The 21797-nt window shown below is 35.2% G+C and overlaps 6 protein-coding genes across 8 annotated transcripts; 4 read left to right on the top strand and 2 right to left on the bottom strand.

Moving 5' to 3' along the window:
* Positions 1–1353, top strand: LOC116012974 (F-box protein At5g07610-like). Its single transcript, XM_031252641.1, has 2 exons — positions 1–7; positions 146–1353. The coding sequence occupies exons 1-2, from the start codon at positions 1–3 to the stop codon at positions 1282–1284; spliced, it is 1146 nt and encodes a 381-aa protein (XP_031108501.1). The 3' UTR covers positions 1285–1353.
* Positions 1354–2042: 689 nt separating this feature from the next.
* Positions 2043–3181, top strand: LOC116012973 (CASP-like protein PIMP1). The gene is made up of 3 exons (XM_031252640.1): positions 2043–2212; positions 2303–2435; positions 2888–3181. Exons 1-3 carry the CDS (start codon positions 2043–2045, stop codon positions 3158–3160), a joined length of 576 nt encoding a protein of 191 aa, XP_031108500.1. The 3' UTR covers positions 3161–3181.
* Positions 3182–4383: 1202 nt separating this feature from the next.
* On the top strand, positions 4384–9387 carry LOC116012972 (CASP-like protein PIMP1). The gene is made up of 5 exons (XM_031252639.1): positions 4384–4562; positions 4657–4786; positions 8042–8235; positions 8352–8484; positions 8993–9387. The coding sequence occupies exons 1-5, from the start codon at positions 4384–4386 to the stop codon at positions 9236–9238; spliced, it is 882 nt and encodes a 293-aa protein (XP_031108499.1). The 3' UTR covers positions 9239–9387.
* A 1786-nt stretch (positions 9388–11173) lies between these two features.
* LOC116014285 (uncharacterized protein At3g28850-like) lies at positions 11174–12468 on the top strand. The gene has a single exon (XM_031254312.1). The coding sequence runs from the start codon at positions 11323–11325 to the stop codon at positions 12319–12321; it is 999 nt and encodes a 332-aa protein (XP_031110172.1). The 5' UTR covers positions 11174–11322; the 3' UTR covers positions 12322–12468.
* A 2184-nt stretch (positions 12469–14652) lies between these two features.
* LOC116014012 (protein GRAVITROPIC IN THE LIGHT 1-like) lies at positions 14653–17531 on the bottom strand. 3 transcript variants are annotated; one of them, XM_031253994.1, is made up of 3 exons: positions 17402–17473; positions 16617–16632; positions 14653–16149 (listed from the first exon to the last, which is right to left on the bottom strand). In XM_031253994.1, exon 3 carries the CDS (start codon positions 16086–16088, stop codon positions 14820–14822), a length of 1269 nt encoding a protein of 422 aa, XP_031109854.1. In that variant the 5' UTR covers positions 16089–16149; positions 16617–16632; positions 17402–17473; the 3' UTR covers positions 14653–14819. The 3 variants fall into 3 exon arrangements, with proteins under 3 accessions (XP_031109854.1, XP_031109853.1, XP_031109855.1); XM_031253993.1 differs by lacking the exon at positions 16617–16632 and having other exon boundaries at positions 17402–17531; XM_031253995.1 differs by lacking the exon at positions 16617–16632 and having other exon boundaries at positions 14653–16179; positions 17402–17513.
* A 1998-nt stretch (positions 17532–19529) lies between these two features.
* LOC116012971 (ethylene-response factor C3-like) lies at positions 19530–20350 on the bottom strand. Its single transcript, XM_031252638.1, has 2 exons — positions 19667–20350; positions 19530–19609 (listed from the first exon to the last, which is right to left on the bottom strand). The coding sequence occupies exons 1-2, from the start codon at positions 20268–20270 to the stop codon at positions 19530–19532; spliced, it is 684 nt and encodes a 227-aa protein (XP_031108498.1). The 5' UTR covers positions 20271–20350.
* Positions 20351–21797: the final 1447 nt, after the last annotated feature.

Genomic DNA, 21797 nt, shown 5'->3' with positions numbered 1-21797 from the left:
ATGTTAGGTGAATGAAGTCAACTCAACCATTTCCCCAGCAAGCTTGTAAAGCAATCTATCTTTACCTTAAATCAGTTTAAATACCCTCCATTCCTTCATCACACAACCTAAAACAATATCTTCATCTCTTGACAATGAATACCAGAATCAGCTGAACTAGTTTCTTCCATAGATGATCTCTTGCTTCAAATACTGCTGTTTCTGCCTATCAGATCACTCATTCGTTTCAAATGTGTTTCCAAACACTGGCTCTCTCTGATTACCAATCCAAGATTTTCTCTGCTTAGAAATCCCAATCCCAATCCTGCAATTGGCTTGTTCTTTCATTGCAGAGATTTTCATATCAACCAAGAATATGATTACATCCACTTTGATACTCAGAGCCACACAAATCCTCAATTCAAGAAGCTCAGATTCACCGAGGAGAATTCCATCTGCATTCTGCAATCTTGTAATGGATTGCTGCTTTGCTCCGACTTTGTCACTTCCCACTGGTCTAAACGGAGCTACTACGTCTACAATCCCACAACAAAACATTTCTCCACACTCCCAAACAGAGCTGAAGCTTCCCGTGTTGTTCGAGGAATGAGCTTGGCGTTCGACCCTGCAAGGTCGCCTCACTACAAGGTTGTCTGCATTCGCAAATCTGAGTCTGCTCGTAACCATTACCAGATCGAAGTTTATTCGTCTGATACTGGTCCCTGGAGAGCCGTGGGAGATCCATTCGTTTCCAATGTTAGTTTCGGGAATGGTGTGTACTGGAATGGCATGATATTCTGGATTAGCCCTGGAGACAATTTTTTCAACTTCACCATTTTGTGTTTCGATGTTGATCTGGAAACGAGGGGAGAAATGCCTGTGCCACCGGCTCGCCAAGGGGGATACGTTGGCTTCTTTGGAGAATCTTGTGGTCACTTGCATCTTATTGCAACTTATGAGCCGGAAGGTAAAATTGATGTGTACGAGATGAAGGGCGACTGTTCCGAGTGGTTTGTCAAGTACAAGGTTGATGTTGGGCAGGTTTCTGTTGCATTTCCTGGGATGATTAGGGAAAATCATAGCCCTGGAGATTGGGGTTACTATGCATTTGCCATTTTAAGTCTGGTAGGTAAGAGAGAAGATGATGATTGTTTTCTGGTACTGGAAATCCCAGGAAAGGCCATAAGGTACAACCTTGTGAATGGGAGTGTTGATATGCTTTGTGAGTTTGAGGGTGCTGAGGAACAGTCCCTCAGATATCTTAACCTTGGTTTTGAGTATATTGAGTCTCTTTGTTGTGTTTAATTTGAATCCTAGGTTTATTTGGATTGTAATCATCATTAATAATTTTTATGAATTGATTTACTTATAACATCTCACTTTTAATCTCTTTGGCCGAAGCCAAAAAGGCCAATTCCCCTGCTAACAGTTGAATTCGTAACTTTGTGGTTACCAAATCAATAAAATGACAAACTTAATTGAGATTATAATTTAATCAAAGAAGTTCTTTTTTTAGGTGACTAAAGAAACCCGCAGTCACTATTTGATGGTGTTCACGGAATAAATGATACCTTGTGCTCCTAATCAAAGGACTACAAAAGATAAACCAGCTTAGGTTATGCATAACGAACCAGTTCAAACCAAAAAAGACACATTGATCGGTCATGCGTAGCTTGAAAATATATTGGAGGGACAGGAAGAACAAGAACAACCTTCCAAACATACATTAACTAACGCAGACAATGAAAATTAACAACTAATTAACTGTCAAATTGTGGAAGTTTACGAAGAAATCAAAGGCAAAATACTAAAAATATTCCACCAAGGATTTACAAGGCCATAAGTTTAATACAAAGAACCAAAAAATTGCACCTGTGACCTCCTGTCATTGGCAACCATTATTAGTAAGTCAATGTTACATTGAATCAGACCAGAAACAAGGTTGTTTTTTAGGTTAAAAAAACAAGGAGATATCACTCAAACAACAAAAGAAAAATGTTGGGTTTTCAGTTGTTTATAAAGAGGATGATTGGGAATAGAAGATTAAGGTAAGATTAGCAATAATGGGTTCACCAGTAGTTTCACCATTGATAAACCTTGTGGTGAGAGTGTTTACAATAATCTTTATATTGGCTTCTCTCATTGTTCTTGCAACTGATAATATTACTTATGGGCTTGGTTTCTATGATTACGGTGGTTATCAAATTAAGTCCACTGATATTTATGCTTACCGGTAAGTATTCTATTTTTATTTTTATTTTTACCTAAAAAACATATTTATTTATCTATTTTATTAACATTGTTGGTGATTAAAATTATGCAGTTACATGATTTCTGTGATGGTTATTGGGTTGGTGTGGATTCTCATTCAATGTGTCTTCACAATCCTTCACTTTAGCTCTGGAAATCCCATTGGTGGTAATGCTTTTGCGTATATCGAATTTTATGGTGACAAGGTAAAAATGATATCAAATATCACTGTTGACAAGTTCGAGATTTCTGACCACATAAAATTAGGGCTTGCTTGGTTATTAGCGGATTTGGCAAAATTTTGGAAGTATTTTGAGGATAATGATAGCCTTATATGTAGGTTATTATAGCTTGAAATTATATTTTTGATAAGTTGTAGGATGTCTTTTATTTTAACTAAAAGTTTAAGTTTATAATTGGACTACAGGTATGTTATTTATATGTTATATGCTTATCGGAGGGATCTAAAAAAATTTATGGCTATTGTTGACCACATGATTAGTACCATTGTCCACTAACAAAGATTATCGAAAAACTATATATATGCCGGGTGCATTTCTACGGGCTATAATAAATCTGAAAAGTTTGTTAGTTTCAACCGGTGTACAATATTGTTACATATGACACAGTAACAAATGTTATTTTGCGCACGGTGCAGGTAATTTCATATTTGCTAGGCACAGGGGCGGCTGCAGGGTTTGGACTAACGGTTGACGCGAAACGGTATGGAGGGTTTGGACTAACGGTTGACGCGAAACGGTCTATATTGGATTCATACGAAAATTATTCCTCTTCATTGGATTCATTCGAAAATGATTTCTTCAACAAAGCTAATGCTGCTGCTAGCCTTCTCCTTATTGCCTTCCTGTTGTCTGCTATTTCCTCTGTGTTTTCTTCCTATAATCTCCCCAAGGTGGTTACCGACACTTAATGCCTCGCCGCCTCCGTCGCTTCCCAGGCCAGCTTTGGTTTTAATTTGTTCACTCAATTCTAATTCTGACCAATAAGTATCAATGACATTGTTGATTTGAATTGTTTTGTTTAGTTTAGTACGTATTTGCATGCAAGTTGCTACCAAATAAAAGAGCTGCGATGTGTGGGCGGGCTATTTTAAAGTGTACATTACTTTACTAAACATAAAAAATTTAACTCAAATTCTCAATATTCGTAGTAGAAATTAAACCTTCACTTTATCATTCAAACAAATTTTAAGTGTGACCACTCATCACTGTACTAATGCCCAAATTATTGCTCAATGACTTATAGGCATATGTCTTGGGCATGCCAAGTAGTTACTACATGGGCTTTGCATGTACTCAGGGGCGGGTAGGAGTCATGGCCCCCCACCTCCAAATATTTTAGTATATATATATTACAAAGTATATATTATAATAGGGATAATATATACTTTTGGTCTTTTTTTTCTTTTTTTTTTTTTAAATATAAAATGACCAACTTAGTTAAATTTGTAACTTTGTGGTTACAAATCAATAAAATGACCAACTTAGTTGATTGAGACTATAACTTAATCAAATAAGTTCTTTTTTTAGGTGACGAAAGAAACCTGCCGTCACTATTTGATGGTGTGCACGAGATAAATGATGCCTTGTATGTGCTCCTAACGAGTAAATGGTTACTAAGAGATAAATCAGCTTAAGTTACGTATAACTAACCATTTCAAACCAAAATGGCAAATACGCACATTGATCAAATAAGTTTTATCGAATGGGCAAATTGATTGGTACGTAGCTTGAAAATATATTGGAGGGACAGGAAGAACAAGAACAACGCCTTCCAAACATACATTAACTAACGCAGACAAAATGAAAATTAACAACTAATTAACTGTCAAATTGTGGAAGTTTACGAAGAAATCAAAGGCAAAATACTAAAGAATATTCCACCAAGGATTTACAAGGCCATAAGTTTAATACAAAGAACCAAAAAATTACACCTGTCAGTGGCAACCATTATTAGTAAGTCAATGTTACATTGGGTTATTAGACCAGAAACAAGCTAGGTTGTTTTTTAGGTTAAAAAAACAAGGAGATATATCACTCAAATTAAACAACAAATTAACAGAAAAATGTTGGGTTTTCACTTGTTTATAAAGAGGATGATTATGAGTAGAAGATTAAGGTAAGATTAGCAATAATGGATTCCCCGGTAGTTTCACCATTGATAAACCTTGTGGTGAGAGTGTTTACAATAATCCTTATATTCGCTTCTCTCATTGTTCTTATATCTATTGATAATATTAGTTATCGCCGGCTTGGTTTCTGTTACTATGATTACATTCATCAAATTAAGTTCACTGATATTTTTGCTTATCGGTAAGTATTCTATTTTTTATTTTTTTTTGGTTTACTTAAAAAGCATATTTATTTATCTATTTTATTAACATTGTTAGTGATTAAAATTATGCAGTTACATGCTTTCTGTGATGGTTATTGGGTTGGTGTGGGTTCTCATTCAATTTGTCTTCACAATCTATCATGTTAGCTCTGGAAATCCCGGTGGTAATGCTTTTGCCCGTATCGAATTTTATGGTGACAAGGTAAAAATGATATCAAATATCACTGTTGACAATAAGTTCGACATTTCTAACCACATAAATTAAACTTAGGACTTGTTTGGTTATTGACGGATTTATCAAAATTTTGTGAGTATTTCAAGGATAATGATAGCCTTATAGGTAATAGCTTGAAATGATCTTTTTGATCAGCTTTAGGATGAATGATAAGATGCCTTCTATTTTAAGTAAAACTTTAAGTTGATAATTGGACTACACATATGTTATTTACAGTGCCCGGTTCTTATAAATAAATGAGACTTTACCAAAAGTATAAGCGCAATATTTAAAACCAATACCGTAAAATATATAATTTTTACTTCAAATAAGTGTGAAGGGTGTAAGTAACACCAGAGCTGGTGGATGCAAAAATCTCAATTTCTACTTCAATTCACTTCCAATTTAAATTAAGTAGCTGGCCAAAAATAAATATTGGACCCTTTAAAAATTGAGGCTCTGTGCTGTTGTCTATCTTGCACGCCCTAAAATCCGGCCATGGACTTATTTATATAGGGTAACACTTGTGTGAGACCGTCTCACAGATCTCAATATGTGAGACGGGTCAGATCTTTGGTTAATGGGTAAAATATTTGATTAATAGGTCAGATTTTTGATCTCATTAATCAAAGATCCGACCCGTCTCATGAATTGAGATACATAAGGCGATACGGACTCACACCAAGTTTTTATCATTTATATATTATATACTCAACGCTGGGATCTAAAAAAATTTGTGGCTATTGTTGACCGCCTGGTTAGTACCATTGGCCACTAAAAAAGATTATCGAAAAACTATATATATGCCGGGTGCAGAAATATAGATTTCTACGTACGGGCCATAATAAATTCGAAAAGTTTGTTAGTTCCAACCGTGCATACAATATTGTTACATATGACACACTAAAAATTGTTATTTTGGGTACGGTGCAGGTAATTTCATACTTGCTAGGCACAGGGACAGCTGCAGGGTTTGGACTAACGGTTGACGCGAAACGGTATACTACATTGGATTCATTGGGAATTGATTTCTACAACAGATCAGAGCTAATATTGTTGCTATCCTTCTCTTTATTGCCTTCTTGTTGTCTACCATTTCCTCTGTATTTTCTTCCCATAATCTCCCCAAGGCGGTTACCGCCGCTTAATGCCTCGCTGCCGTCCGGAAAATAATGCCAATCCACCGCTTCCCACCTTTGGTTTTGTTCACTCAATTGTAATTCCGACCAATAAGTACCAATGACATTGTTGATTTGAATTGTTTTGTTTAGTTTATTACGTATTTGCATGCAATTTGCTACCATTGGGGATAAGACCCTCTTATTTTTTAAAAATCTATTATGTATATATTGGATGAACTCAAAATACAAGCCCAAATTCATTAAATAAAAATAAATATATTAAAAATCAAATTCGCTAATTTTCTTTATTAGTTTTTTTTTTTTTTTTCGGTGTCAAGATTTCAATAATGGACAATATTAAGTATTCAATTTAAGTTCATAACTCTCTAAATTTGAGGTATATGTTTTAGTTTTATCAGTTTATTAATTAATTAGTGATTTATTGTGTGCATGTTTTTATTATTTATTTACACTTAATTATTAGGATGTAACTTTGTTAGGTTAAAGGATTAGTTTTGAAATTGACAAAAATTAAAATAATGGTTCTTTATTTTGCGATCTTGGTTTTCGTCTTCATCATATCCCTCAAATTTTAGAATATTCAATTAATCATGAAAAATTTCATATTTGGTCTCTAAGTTATAAGTTCCGACTCAGTCCTTAAGTTATGATGGTATGCATTTTTAGTACCTCAATTATGAGTGAAGTGGCGAGTTTGATCCCCGATATTAATACTAACGAAAACCTAAAAACAATTTAATACTAGAGTATTAAATCCGATGTTGCGTTTGAATCCAAAATTCATTTAAATCAAAATTATATATAATCATTAATAACTTTTGTGAATTGATTTACTATAATATTCTTTTACTTTAGTTCTTTTTGACGCGATAATCATGATTTTTTTTCTAAATTTAATTTAAATTTCCATTCACTAAACTAATTTATAAAATTTCATGATAAGTGACTTACTAGACGTGCAAAGATTGGACAAAACTCATTTTGTAGTAGTTTTCTCACTGAAAGTTGATGTTTTCCAAATTCCAAGACAATATTTTTTTTTTTTTGAAGATAAGATCAGACTTAATATTTTTTTTATAACCCTAAATGCATATAATTTACTTAGTCGAATGAGAGATAACGTAATCTATAATTTAATCAAATAAGTTCAATCGAATGGGCACAATGATTGGTAGCTTGAAAATCCAAAAGCATTCATATAATTTGTCAAACATATATACATTAGTTCAGACAAATTAAAGATTTGTCCACTAATCATGGGAGTTTACGAACAAACCAAATGCAAAACACTCCTAATTTTCTACTAAAAGAAAATTGTTGTTCTAGTCCCTGAGTTATAAACTAGATGTAATTTTCGTCCCTGGAATTATAATAGTACCTATGCTCTCCAGTAACTCATGGCTTAGCAGGTCTATTTTAGGCGTAATGTCACTGTTGAGTTAAGCTCGTGCAAGCATGACTAATTGATTCCTTATTATGATTGATTGTGTTATTTTGGACAGAAACCTAAATAATACTAACATAAAAAGTGCAAAATTGCATTTTAGTATGATTTTCTTGGACAAAAACTAAAACAGTACTTAGCAAATTCCTACTACACATTGGAAATAATCTTTATGAATGATTCAATTGATTTTGGATGGTGGTTTAGAGTATTCCTAGCATGATAATTAGAATCATTAACTGCGAAATAAATATCTATGACGTTTAGAAATTAATAAATAACCTTCGATTAAAACTTATGAATTTTCTCGTCCAAAATAACGACATTTGTCAAAAGAACTAAATGTGCCACATTAGTGATTAATCAGGGATACTATTGTAACATCATATTAATTAAGAATAAAAATTACACTTCCCATATAACTTAGACACTAAAACGGCAATTTACTCTTTTGCGTACTAATTAAGGATTTTTGTAGGCCACCACAACGTACGATTGACAACCATTATATTGTTAATTAATGCCAGATTTGGATTAGAACATCAGAAAACAATGGTGTCTTTTAGGTAAAAGAACAAGAAGACATCACACAAACTAACAAAAGAAAAATGTTGGATTTTCATTTGTTTATAAAGAGGATACATCATGCATGATTAGGAGAAGATTAAGTTAAGGTTAGCAATAATGGGTTCCCCAGTAGTTTCACCATTAGTAAGCCTTGTGGTGAGAGTGTTTACAATAATCCTTATAGTGGCTTCTCTCATTGTTCTTGCCACGGATAATATTACTTATGAGCTTGGTTTCTATGGTAGCTCTTATCAGCTTAAGTTCACTGATATTTATGCTTACCGGTAAGGTTTATTTTTTATTTTTTTTTTTATTTTTTATTTTTTTATATTATATTATATATATATAAATCTATTTTATTAAACTCTAATTATCTATTTTATTAAACTTATGCTCACAGTTATGTGCTTTCTGTGATGGTTATTGGGTTGGCGTGGATTCTCCTCCAATCTGCCTTCACAATCTTTCATTTTAGCTCTGGGAATCCCCTTGGTGGTGAGGCTTTTGCCCATATAGAATTTTATGGCGACAAGGTAAAAATGATATCAAACATTATCCCTGTTGAGAAATTTCATATTTTTAACCACCAGAAGGTAGATTGAAATGACCTTTTCTTTTGATCATTCATGGATCGATTTTTTATTTTTTATTTTTTACTATTGCTAACCATCTGGCTAGCTAATACCAACCCACGAACAAAGATTATTGAAAAACTCGATTTATTAAGTTTATTTCTCTAATTTCTTATTAGATATAATTTGAAAGTGGTTAGAAATTCTGATAACAAGGTGATTAAAAATTAAAATTCAAAAAGTTACCATAGTTGCCATGACCCTTGGAGACTCGAAAAATTTGTTAGTGGTTAGAGACTTAAAATTCTGATGACAAGAGACTCCAAAATTTTGTTAATTTTAGTTATTTTTTGGTGATTGGTAAAAAAAAAAAAAGTACTCCTTAATAAATAATAGTGAGTTTTTCATTCATGCATATTAATGACATGGAAAAATTTTGTATTATCCGAGGGAGTTATTTTGGTTGCAGGTAATTTCATACATGCTAGGCACAGGGGTGGCTGCCGGTTTTGGAGTAACGGTTGACGCAAAACGGGCATTAAAACTAGATTCCATTCAAAATGATTTCTTCAACAAAGCTAACGTTGCTGCTAGTCTTCTCCTTATTGCCTTCTTGTTGTCTGCTATTTCCTCTGTTTTTTCTTCCTTTAATCTTCCCCGGGCTGTAACCACTGTAACCACTGCAACCACTCCAGCCACTCCGGCCACCGCTTAATGCCACCTTGTGGAAAAAGTGAATCCGCCGCTTTATGGTGAATTATCTTGTCGGAGATGATTGACATTTAACAGTATAGTTAAAGAGATTGATTTTGTTGTCATTTTGAATGATGTAAATTCCTATATTTGTTTCCTCTTTGAACGTGTAAAAAAGAGATAATACCCAATATAGTCCTCGACTATAGTGATTTTACTCAATTTAGTCCTAAGTGACTTTTTGTACTCTATTTAGTCCTCGACTTTAATGGTTTTACCCACTTTAGTCCTCTGTTAAGAATTGTGTTTGTTGGGTGTTAATAACAAGGTTAACATGGTAAATTCATTTATATTTTATTTTTTATCAAATTAATTATTAATTATATGTCCTAATTTTTCGCCCTCTTCTGCATAGTTGATATAGTTCCCTCATTCCCTTCCTCAGGCCGTAAAAACATATTGTAGACACATTGACAGATAGCTAAATTTCTAAACAAACGATACACTTCCTTAAAAAATATATATATTTGCATCCAATGCACAAACACCTTCATAATTTAAACAGATTTGAATCCCCCATGAGTTAAATCCACATTAAAACATGTTTGATCTAACAACCAGTAAGAAATGAGTTAAGTCCACATTAAAAAAAGAAAAAGAAAAAAAAAACTACTAACAAGAATTTTTTGTGGGTAACGTATTTTGGCATGCATTTGTATCCAATTCTTCGTCTTGAATCCCCCATGGTGTGTTGCTTCCCGTTCGGCTTTTGCTCCCAGTGCCAACAATGGGTAACAGGTTCAATAATCGTTGGAGTGCTTTGCCTTGTGTTTGCTTCTGGTGAGTTTGCTTTGTATTCGCTTCCGGTGAGTTTGCTGTGTGTTTATTGGGTTTGAGGAAGGGAGGAAGAATTGTATCGACAGAAGACTGAGAAGAGTGAGGGGGAGGGGGGAATTGTATCTGCGACAGAAGAAGACGGAGAAAAGGGAGAGAAATTAGGATATATAATTAATAATTAATTTGATAAAAAAAATAAAATAGAAATGAAATTACCATGTTAACCTTGGTATTAACACCCAACAAACAGAATTCTTAACAAAGGACTAAAGTGGGTAAACCATTAAAGTCGAGGACTAAATAGAGTACAAAAAGTCACTTAGGACTAAATTGAGTAAAACTACTATAGTCGAGGACTATATTGGGTATTAACTCGTGTAAAAAATAAAGTCAAATGTAGAAAGTAATACAATGTTTGAGCTAAAGTTTGAGCCAAAGTTAACATTGAGCTTAGGTTTGATCCAAGGTTGCCATTGAACTAAGGTTTGATTGAGCCAAGGTTACCATTGAGCTAATGTTTGAGCCCGTGTTTAGTTAGGTTTGCATTAAATAAGATATGTTTGCAGCAGGAATTGTAAATCTCTAGGCACACAATAAACGACAAATATTCACTTGGGTTGGCTATAAATAGCCAATCCCTCTTCACCGTAAATTATTCTATTAGATAGAAAAACATAACATAACAGAGTATTTTTAGAGAGAGATGGAGAGTTATATTTGTATTTAATGAATAAATTATTGATATTAAAGTTTAACAAATAATATTTTTAATACATCAATCCACAATTTCACAAATGTTACAAAAAATATGATATACACACACTAGTAAAATTGATTACATGACATTTCTAAACAGAATTAATCTATAATTAATCAAATCATATCAATTAATTAATTTTTCACCAAAATTTGCACGTGTGAAAAATGTAAATTTAAAACATTAAAAAAAAAAAAAACATTTTAGGGCAGTAGGGCCTTATCGGTTAACGACATGATTTAGGAAAGTGAAAGAGCATGAAAAGAAAAATGAAGCCTCCACTACCTTATCATTTTCGAAATTTAAAATACCTTAAATGCTATTTCTAGCCGTTAACCTGTCAGTCCCAGTATCCACCTAAGCTTCACATTTTCCTTTCCACCCAACCCAAATTCAATCTTCACTTTTCTTTCACTCACAATTCACAATTCACAAATTCTTTCTTTCTTTCTGTTTTGCAGATTCTGGAGATACCCGAATTTCAGATTGTTCCCAGAAAAACAAAAAAAAAGATGAATTCTGTGAAGGGAAAGTTTCTGAAGAAACTGAAGACCATGAAAACAATCGGGTATTTGAAGCCAGAAAATGTTCTCCTCCCACCCAAACCTCCATTGATTCCCATTCAAGTTCAAGAAAGGAAGATTCTCGAAACCAGAGCGCAGGAGAAGGGGCCTGAGATGATTGAAGATGCAGAAATGGAGAATCTTGATGATAAAGAGAATATCGGCCCAAACCGCCCAAAAGTGACCTCATTGAAGCCAAAGATTGAAGCTTTTTGTGATCAAAGATCCGAGATTGATGTGTCGAGTTTCAGGCGCCCGGATTTGGATTCATTTACCCTATTCGACCCCAACCTTCTCGCAGCTTTTGAGCAGGCAGTAATGGCGGTGAAAGCTCAAGAAGCAGAGAGAATGGCCATGATTGAAGAAACAATCGAGCAGATAATCAAAGAAGAGGAAGAAGAAAGCCAAGAACCCCCTTCGAAGCTTCGAAAAACGGAGGAAAACCCTAACCCTCTCTTGAAATTCCCAGAAAAATGCCCCCCAGGAGGCTCAGAATCAGTAATTCTGTACACAACAGGGCTGAGAGGGGTCAGAAAAACATTCGAGGATTGCCAGAGGGTTCGATTCCTTCTAGAAAACTTCGGGGTTTTGTTCTTCGAGAGAGACGTGTCGATGCACACGGAGTACAGAGACGAACTGTGGCGGGTTCTGGGCGGGAGAGCGGTGCCGCCGCGGCTGTTTATACGGGGGAGATACATCGGAGCGGCGGAGGAAGTGGTGGCGCTTCATGAACAGGGGAGGTTTAGGGCTCTGCTTGAAGGGATTCCTGTGGATGATTCTCGAGGGCAGTGTGATGGGTGTGGTGGGGTGAGGTTTGTTATGTGTTTTAGGTGCAATGGAAGCACCAAAATTGTTGATGATGATGATGGTGGTGGTGGGGAGAGTGTGAAATGTGGGGGTTGTAATGAGAATGGGTTGATTGTGTGCCCTATGTGTTCTTTGAGCTGATAGATTTATTGAATTCATTCTTTGTTCCTCCAAGGTTATTGGTGTAAGTTTTAACACTTGTATACATACATATTTTGGCATTCTTTTTTGGTTTTGGATTGCTATTGTGATGGATGATTTTAAGAAAAATCTATATATTTGTCTCCCCCATAATTATTATTGATTATACGAATTGTTAAATTTGTATCACATTTGGTCTTGTCGTTATTCAAAATAAGTAAATGCAAATGCAATGCTTCTTCCCGAATAAGCAAATACAGTGCTCCTTTCAGAAGAAGCACATGCAGTACTCTTCTCGGAAGAAACACTTGCAACAATAGTTGACTGGCAAATTAGATGGTATTATTAAGTTCTATAGTATTCAATTCAGTTCGCCGTCAACTAGTCATCCCTAGTTTAGTGAGGGGCTAGATTGATAATATTATAAAATGAAGAACTAAATTATAAAGCAAACAATAACTGAACAACTAAAAATGTAAATTGTTGTTAATTTGACTTTACATGTAATGATCCTGTCAATGTCTATGCTTGACATATCATAAAATTTCTTGTATAATATGATATTTAATAAAAAAGTAAATAAGCTTTATTAATTTAAAAAGCCAATTTGTTGTGACTACTTCAAACATACCAACAGGGCTGAGAGTGATAAAATATGACTCTTTCAAATTTATGTTAGGTTAATAGAGAGAGTGTGTGTGTGTATATATATATATATATTCATTCATAGATTGTTAAAGCAGACATAGGCAACCAAAGCTTAGCAATGAAAGCAATAGGGTCATTCTTTCTTGCCTTCATTTTGATCCATCAATTATCAGTCATACACATCAACAGTAAGCATGCAGTGGTGTTGCCGCTCATTCCTGCCGTGGAAGGGAGGTATTCGCCGTTGCCGCCGCCGCCGCCCAAGTCCGCCAAGCTCAAACATTTTGTTAGCCCAGTAGCTCCGCCGATGCCGTCATAATTGTAATTATTTGTTATTGTTGTTGTTTTTAAAAATAATATTACACTATATCTATGATCTATGTCTCGAGAATAAGACTGATCCAATTGAATCTTTTTTAGACTAAGTAAATCGCGTGTTCCAATTATCATGAACTTTGCTATTATGTTATACAATTAAAGTGATGCCACAAAATATATATTAGAAAAATAAACTATTATCTTCTTATACTTTTTTTTTTTTTTGTTGAAAATGGTGAAATATTATTATTCTATCTAAATATTACAAGACAACGAAGATAAACTCGCAGCCAGAGAGTGCACACTGAGTTGCCTTGCGTAAATCGTGAACCCTAGTAAATTACATGAAATGTTAACCCATTAGAATTCTCTAACATTATATTAAGTTGCAGTGATCGAACCAGACATCTTTTTTGTCTAACCACTTATGTCCTTAGTCAGTCATGTTCAAGTTAGTTAAGATTTCAAGGGTAGCAAAACACTCTTTCTTGCATCTTAAAATAGCTACATTCCTAAAGCTCAAACTTGAAACATTTGACTATGCTGAGTTTGAATATCAGTTTTTGAGTTAATATCATGTAGTCTTCAATTTTGGCAGAGTTTTAAAAATTTAGTTATTGACTAATAATTCATCACATTTTGACTTTAATGATTTTATCAATTTTTAATTCTTTGGCATGTAACCATTCATATGTTGTTAATTTCACGGATAAATATGTAAATTTTAAATGTCATATTTTATATTGACCGAGCACAATTACCAACCCTTCCAACTACTTTAATGAACTGCGTCAAATTAAAGACTTTATAATCATACGAATAATAACATAGACATACGGGTGAAGCCATCAAATGAAATGAATTTTTTTGTGTTATTTTACAATCAAGTAGAGAAATGTCTGTTTCATTGTCTACTAATCATCTTGACTTTAATCACTTTGAATGCATTTTGTTTTAGATTTATACATTTGTACTAAATATTCGATCAAATGTTGTGATTTTTTAAAAATACCACAATCTTTTTAAAGGTTTATACTGTTAAGAATCCCACATTTAAAATATAAGAGAGAATATATATATATATATATAATGTATGTATATGTTTATAAGACCATGTGTTAGACTAGCTAATTGATTGAATTCAATTTTTAGTGTAGTTTAGCCCATGTGCATTACCCAATCTTAGATTATAACACATACAAACCATAAAATTATCACTTCAGATGGTACAAAAAAGAATTGATAAAAATAAAATTGTTCAATAAAGACTACTACAGGTTTTGATAAGATGGTGGCATTACTAATTTTTGTTCAATTCATTTCATATAGTAAGAAGCAACAAGGGAGGTTGGAATTTTCCAAAAAAAAAAAAAAAAGGGAGGTTGGAATTAAAAAAAAGGGGTGCAATTGACAAATTGTAACTACAAAGATCATGACTGTTACAGTTCTCAGATGGATAGTAACAAATTCATAATCTCATCACACAGGATACATATAAATTACAGGATATATTCATTCATAAAAGACAAGAATCATTCAGCAACTTTCATACCTGTTAAGTAGACTTGGCACTGGATGACGCTTCCCCCGATGTAGAAACCGGGCATTACCATCAGGCCGACTTTTGGTTTCTGCTCACTCTCTTCAATGATGAGGTCTTTCACGACGCTATCCATGTACACTTCCGAGAACTCGCTTCCTTTCTTGACCTGGAAAACCTTTACGGGAGGATTGAACGAATATGCGAGCCTATGCAAGAGCCAGATGGACTTGGCTAGCTTTAGAAAAGCCTGATAGAAAGCTGTTCTTGGGTGCCCACCCCCGATTATAAAGTTTCGCTGATCCAAGTTCCCGAAAAATGAGGCCTCCATCTTTGGATGAAGCACTGCAAGGTATTTGGTTCGGCAAAATTTCCCGAGAAGGGAATCTGGACTTTGGCCTACAGCGTCCAGTGGATCCATTTCCCTTAATGCAAGATATTGGTGGAAGAAACTTTCGTTTGTGACTCCGGGATCCTCGGGTTTCACAGAAAAGCATTCTTCCTGAAACCCACCGAACATTCGGTGGCAAATACTTGATTCGAATGCATATTTCTTGTGAGCTCGCTTTGCATAGACTACATCTGGCTCGATGGAGTTTGCTGCGGCATCAAGATCCCATCCAGCTGCTTTCATCATGTTGATTACTGGCTTGGAAAAATCATGAATAGCTCGATAGGCAGCTTCCACGGCAGACCTGAAAAGATCAGGCGTTAGGTCCACCGAGAAGAATCTATTTTCGGAGCTCGTGCCTTCAGATTCTTTGGCTGATAAGCCTCTCAGCTTTAGGTTTTTCTCCAGCTTAACCCGCTTCTGAGTTGCCTCTTGGATCTGCTGCTGCAACTGAAGAATCTCGGAATCTTTGTTCTGTATCTCAGATTGAAATTTCTTTACCATGACCTCGTACGTTTTCAACAAACTCTGCTGTTCTTGAATCTCCGCAGCTAACCGGGAGTCCTGAGGAGAAACACATACTGGCTTGGGGTTGTGCTCCCGGTAGAAGTGCTTGAGCTCAGACAGCATCTTCAGCTCCGAGATCACAAGCTTATCAGCGGTTTGAATTTTATCCGGGTCATAAGGAGTGTGAGCGGATTGAAGTTCGATGTAAGCCGACTTGAGCGAGGAGATATTCGTGAAAATCTTGGAAATTAGAGCATCTACTGCCTCTGGTTTTTGATTCGTTGCTTCTTCCATCGGCTGCGGGTGGACCTTCTGGCTGTTGCTCTCACGGAGTTGAGGGTCTTTTGCCCCAATTGGTTGCATAGCTACTCGCAATAAGATGGGGATTAATCAAGTGTGTCCTATCGGTTTAGGGAAATTCAACCTGAAACACCAGACAACATCATGATGGAATCTACAACAAGAAAAGAGTAAGAGAAACAAATTAAGGATTGGCCTCAGACAATCGTAAGAACCATAAAAGGTCAGCAGTAGCCAATTGCCAAGAACCTCACCCTTGCTTTTACTCTTCCTAATAATTATTAGTAACAATTTTCAACTGTTTAGCAGAGCACACTCAAATAATCAGGAGGTAACAGGATATAAACAACGAAATACAAGTGGCAATTTTTTTTATACCAAACTAGGCATGTAGTTCATAGACCAGAATCATCAATAACAAGATTCATAAATAACTATCGCATATTCCATCATTTCTCATGTTTTCTTCCACTAAAAAAAGTAATAATAATGAAGAACGGATGAACGGTTTTATAATAGGGATTGAAAACATAGCATTCCATTTCTCAAATTACACAAAAGCATCCGGTACTAAATGGAATTCTATAATACCTCATCTCCGCAGCCACTACACATAACAAAAAGTTAAAGATTACGGTCCAATCTCAACCATTCAACAGCTCCTAAAATCTCAGGACTCCCCTCTCAGACCATTTTCAACTCTCCTAAGACAAAAATCTTCAAAAATCCAGTCCAATCAAATGAGGCTTTTCACTCGAGTACCCAAATCTTCACAATCAATAAAGCAAAACATCATAAAAAGCACCTCAGGAAACAAGAAAACATTGGTCACACAGTACACCTATTCTCCAAAATAGAAGTTTCAGTTAACATCAACTACATACTGTTCAAATCCTACCAACTTCCAACACAATAATGCCTAGACTTGCAGTCCTGGCTGACAATAATTACAATTTCAGAATTACTTATTATATAAAGTAGCAAACAATTATAAATACAACATAGTAATTGCTCCAACAACCATTACATGTCTCCTCAATAGACATCCTTCCCTTACAAAACTTAAAAATCCGAATACTTAGATTTCACCCTGTAAGTTTCCAAAAATGTAAAGTTTACTTCAGTATACATACTTCATTCAGATCTATTGCTACAGAGGCTAAATTAGGGTTCAGTACAAGCATAAAATGGACATCCTTCAACAAACCTGGCTTACCCCCGCAAAATTAACTCATATCTCTCCATATTTTTCAAAATTAAATGTGATTTCCATTTTTTTTTTTAACAAATTCAAGCTGATTTAAAGTTTAAATTGTTCAGAAAGAAACCTAACATATTAGCGGTAAGATGATAGGGAGAATGATTTGTAAACTCACCATCACTATAGAATAAAGATAGAGAACATGAAGATAAAGTTAGCAATCAACACCAGCGTGAAATCTTCTGATGAAATTTTTTTCCCAAGTAGAGATGAAGAGGATAGAGTGCCCGCGGCGAGAAAGTGAAGAGTGAGGAAAAGAATACTGTTTTTGTGTCTATAATTTGCATTACAATACATATTTTATTCTTTTTTACATTTCAAGAACACATCTTTCTAATATTTTCATTTGGACCAGTATTAGTTACGATATTAATAAGGATAATTACAATTTCTAAATTTTAGTATTCATTTTTAGGATTTGTGTTAATTATATTTCAAATATATTTTAGTGGATTTGTAATACATGAATTGAATATATATTTATATTAAGTTGTGCATTTTTTTATTAAATAGTTATATTATAATATTGTGTAATATCCATCGTGTACTGTGGCATACAATTTAAACGTAAACTTAGATATTTTCAAATGTTTTTTTAGGGGTATTTATACTCATTCATATGTATCTAAGGAGGGTGAAGATGGACTTGATCCTAAAACTATGATTTCGTCTTTAAAATTCTCTATATAACTCCATACAATTCTTTGAGTCCTCTAATATTTTAAAAGATTTTAGAAATTCTTACATCTTTAGAATTATGTACGTAATTCCAAAATATTATACAAATTTGATAAAACTATGTACAAATACAATAAATAAATAATCAAATGATGTAACTAACCTCCAAATTGTATGGAAAATGATATATGTACTCTCGTGGAGTATAACTCCCTTCATGTGTACAAATTTTATTTTGAGTACATAAAAATGAATGAATAAAAACAATGACCCACTTTATTATTTAATTCAATCAAATGATGACATATCAACAGAGAGTAAAGAATGAAGTAGTAAGTGGGAGCAGAGTACATGACTGCATGTAGTATTACTCAAATTGTATAGCAAATTAGTAATGTGTCTCGGCGCGTCACATTTAGCTTTAGCTTTTACCCTTCTTGTTCACTACTAGAACGGGGGTTATTGGTCGGAAAATCATTTTCCGACCAAAACGAGAATCTAGAAAAATAAACATCGGTAATTCCATCCAACATCATATGTTGGTCGGAATTTTTGTCCAACGGGTCAAAGTTGGAAGGAAATTCCGGATGATAAACTATTTTTTTTAGCTAAGAATGCTCGATTGATCAAATCTCTTAAACTAAAAATTGTACCATTTAATGGCTGCAACGATTAATATAGTGAGAACTGAAATACCTATGTTGTTGAGCTAGTTGTGCAAGGTATTTTAAATATGACTACCTATATTATATATGCTTTTTAAACAATTATATAGGAGTCGAGTTTATACTGCATTATACATAGTTACTGTGTGTTTGCCTTGTCACTCAATAAAAATTGAAATACTTGTGCTGTGAAAGGGTAGTCGAGTGGGTTGAGCTAGGGATGGCAACGTCCCCGCGGAGAATTAGGCGGGATGGGGAATCCACGTCCTCGTCTGATTCTTAGTCAACATTATAAATTAGTGTAATTTTAATTATAAAAACTATGATTTTAATTATATATATATAATTCTTAATTATAATAATTATTCGGGGACGAGGCGGAACGGGGAGGGGTATCCCCGTCTCCGTCCCCGTCCCCTGCGGGGAATTGAAAAAATTTCCCGTCCCCGTCCCCGATCCCCGAAATTTTTCTCTATTCCCGCCCCCGTTTCAGATGGAGACGGGGATCCTCGATGGGGACGGAGCACATTGTCATCCCTACTTGAGCATAGTTGTTATACCTAAATGTTACGAATTGAATTCTAGCCAACTTCCTATTGATTGAGTCTATCACATATTCGCACATGACTTTTTTAATGAGGCTTATTTCTCATGTATAATTTGCTGATTATTACATATAAACGATGTTTCAATGACATGCGGGTCATAATTCACCTGAATAGAATAACTATAATTTATCCTAAGTTTGTGAATCAGAAATCTCTAAAATAGGAGTGGTGAGAATTCTCATATATAATTGAAGTGCTATATCATTGAAAATTGAAAAACTTATCAACACAAAATTTAATATATTTCATTGAAATAGATGGAATATATTTGATTTGGCATTCAATCTAGTATCTAATTATCAAGTTTAGCCTCAGATAAGCTAAGCAGCTGTTCTAAATACTCAGCCCCCAAATCCTCAAGAACCAACACTTCTCCATGCACCCTCTCCCCTTTAAACTCATCATCTTCTTTCTTCTTCTTCATCAAACCATTATTATTATTATTATTAATTCTCTTCTTGTTCATCATACTACTGCTTCTCCTACTGTTCTTGCAGTGCCTTCTCTTCAATGCCAGCACCGGCGAGCCGCCGTCGTCGAAGCCGCACCCCAGCTCCACCAGCGACTGGTACACCACCGCCGCCGGGAAATTGAGCACCGCCGTCGACCCGTGCAATGCGAACGCCGCCTGGTCGTAAACCAGCGCCGCCTCCTCCGCCGTGTCGAACGTCCCCAGCCACACCCTCACGCTCCGCCGCGTCGAGTCCCGTATCTCCGCCGCGTATTTCCCCCACGGCCGCTTCCTCACTCCTCTGTAAGCTCCGCCGCCGCCGATCGTCGTCCTTGAAGAAGAAGACGACCACTCTTCTTCCTCCTCTTCTTCTTCCATGGAAATCGACGCGCCGCCGAGGAACGGCGTCCCCGACATTGAGGACGAGGAAGACGAGGAGGAGATGGCGCCGCCGCCGCCGCCGCCGCCGGCCTCGGCGAGGACGGTGTAGAGGAGCATGTCGCCGGCGTCGTTTTCGTTGAAGGGGAGTTGATATGGCGGCTGAAGGTTTTGGAAATTTGACTGGGAAAATGAAAAATCCATGAATTTTGTACAGTGAATTCGAAGCTTTATATATATGAATTTGTTTTGTTTATTGAAAGATGTTTAGTGGATCGGATGGGATTGTTGGATGGAATGTTTTGCAGAAGTGAAGTGAAGATTGGGGGTTATATATAGAGAGAGGTGGTGGGTGGGGTGGGTATAGTATGCACACGAGGGGGTTTAATTAGTTAATTATTATAAAATAATTAGGCCCACAAAATTTATATTAGATTTAAGTTGTATGATTTTGTCCCACCATAAGTCTACAAGTATTCAAATTTGATTTTTATAAATTACTCAATTTTTATATATAAGGTTATTTAGTTACATTTGGAATTGATTATTGATTTTTTTTTTTTGTCATGCTCACTTAAAATGTGTAATTTTACTTCTTTTTTTTTTAATATTGTGTATTGAATTGGTGAGCTAAGTCCATGCACATAGGGGCTAATATTACTATATCTACTAATAGTTGTTAGGGATACAAAGGAAAAACCACAAAAGGGAAAATAAGCAAATAAAAGCTACATGGCCCTAGGCTACAAAACACCCATTACATCCGCCAATAACTAGGCAATTGTGTCTTCAAAAACCTGCAAACCAAGCGCATAATTGAAAATGATACGATGGATATATTATAAATGGACTTGATACAGATCAATCCAGAAAAAAATCATATTTGGGGCTCCTGAGGTGACCCAGTACGTGGTTGATCCGGGGCTGACTCAGACGTAACCGACCCTGGCCAACTCGAACGTGGCCGAGTGCTGCCATGCCGAGCCTCGCGCTCGGCCGGTGCAATATGTGCAGCGCGGGATGCGATACAAAACGGTTATAACCTCTTGCCCCCTTTCTCGTGGGGTAATTTAGAGTTATTTAGTGTAAAAGCATTCCATTTTGTCTTGTTAACTGAGGACTTATCACTTCTTATCTTCTTGTAATGGCATTACACAATATTCTTTAATATAAATCTTGTCTCTGGGACTTGAACTCTTTGTCTTACCATTACAATACATTTGTCTTTATCCTTTACTTTTATCATTTTATTATTGATGAATTATTTGAGTCGGACCGCCCGATCAATTTAATCCATCAATGCCAACCAATTTATACACCTATTATCTTATTGATAAACTATCCCATTATCTTTGTACTTGAGTGGACTACCAATCTATACACCTATTAACTTCTTGATGAACTGTTACACCATTTTGTGAGTTAAAGTGATTCTCAGGGCTGCACAAAGAAAAGATAATAGCAAGGACAATCACAGCTAAGTTAGTTATGTTTTTGTCTGGTAATCACAAGGTTTCAAGTTCAACTCTTAGCAGGGTGGCCAATATTGGCCTTTCTTGGTTTGGACCAGTCAATTATGGAATAACCTATGTTAGTTTACCTCCTTGTGATCCTTTGTCAGTTCACGTACAAGGCAAATTTAATATCGTACACACTCTTGAATAGTGATTAAGAATTTCTCTCATCATTCTATTTCTCTCATCATTACCAAAAAAAAAAAAAAAAAAAAAA

The sequence above is a fragment of the Ipomoea triloba genome, chromosome 3 (genome assembly GCF_003576645.1).
Source record: "Ipomoea triloba cultivar NCNSP0323 chromosome 3, ASM357664v1".
In the NCBI taxonomy this organism is placed as follows: Eukaryota; Viridiplantae; Streptophyta; class Magnoliopsida; order Solanales; family Convolvulaceae; genus Ipomoea; species Ipomoea triloba.
This window is presented reverse-complemented; position numbering and strand designations above follow the sequence as displayed.

Excerpts from the sequence above, each read along its gene's own strand:
- LOC116012973 (XM_031252640.1), top strand. The coding sequence starts at position 2,043 with ATGGGTTCACCAGTAGTTTCACCATTGATAAACCTTGTGGTGAGAGTG. Across the intron at positions 2,213-2,302 it reads ACTGATATTTATGCTTACCG|TTACATGATTTCTGTGATGG; the intron begins GTAAGTATTCTA and ends AAAATTATGCAG. Across the intron at positions 2,436-2,887 it reads TCGAATTTTATGGTGACAAG|GTAATTTCATATTTGCTAGG; the intron begins GTAAAAATGATA and ends CGCACGGTGCAG.
- LOC116012972 (XM_031252639.1), top strand. The coding sequence starts at position 4,384 with ATGGATTCCCCGGTAGTTTCACCATTGATAAACCTTGTGGTGAGAGTG. Across the intron at positions 4,787-8,041 it reads TCGAATTTTATGGTGACAAG|GAGAAGATTAAGTTAAGGTT; the intron begins GTAAAAATGATA and ends ATGCATGATTAG. Across the intron at positions 8,485-8,992 it reads TAGAATTTTATGGCGACAAG|GTAATTTCATACATGCTAGG; the intron begins GTAAAAATGATA and ends TTTTGGTTGCAG.
- LOC116014285 (XM_031254312.1), top strand. The coding sequence starts at position 11,323 with ATGAATTCTGTGAAGGGAAAGTTTCTGAAGAAACTGAAGACCATGAAA.
- LOC116014012 (XM_031253993.1), bottom strand. The coding sequence starts at position 16,088 with ATGCAACCAATTGGGGCAAAAGACCCTCAACTCCGTGAGAGCAACAGC.
- LOC116012971 (XM_031252638.1), bottom strand. The coding sequence starts at position 20,270 with ATGGATTTTTCATTTTCCCAGTCAAATTTCCAAAACCTTCAGCCGCCA. Across the intron at positions 19,610-19,666 it reads TAATAATAATAATAATAATG|AAGTGTTGGTTCTTGAGGAT; the intron begins GTTTGATGAAGA and ends GGGTGCATGGAG.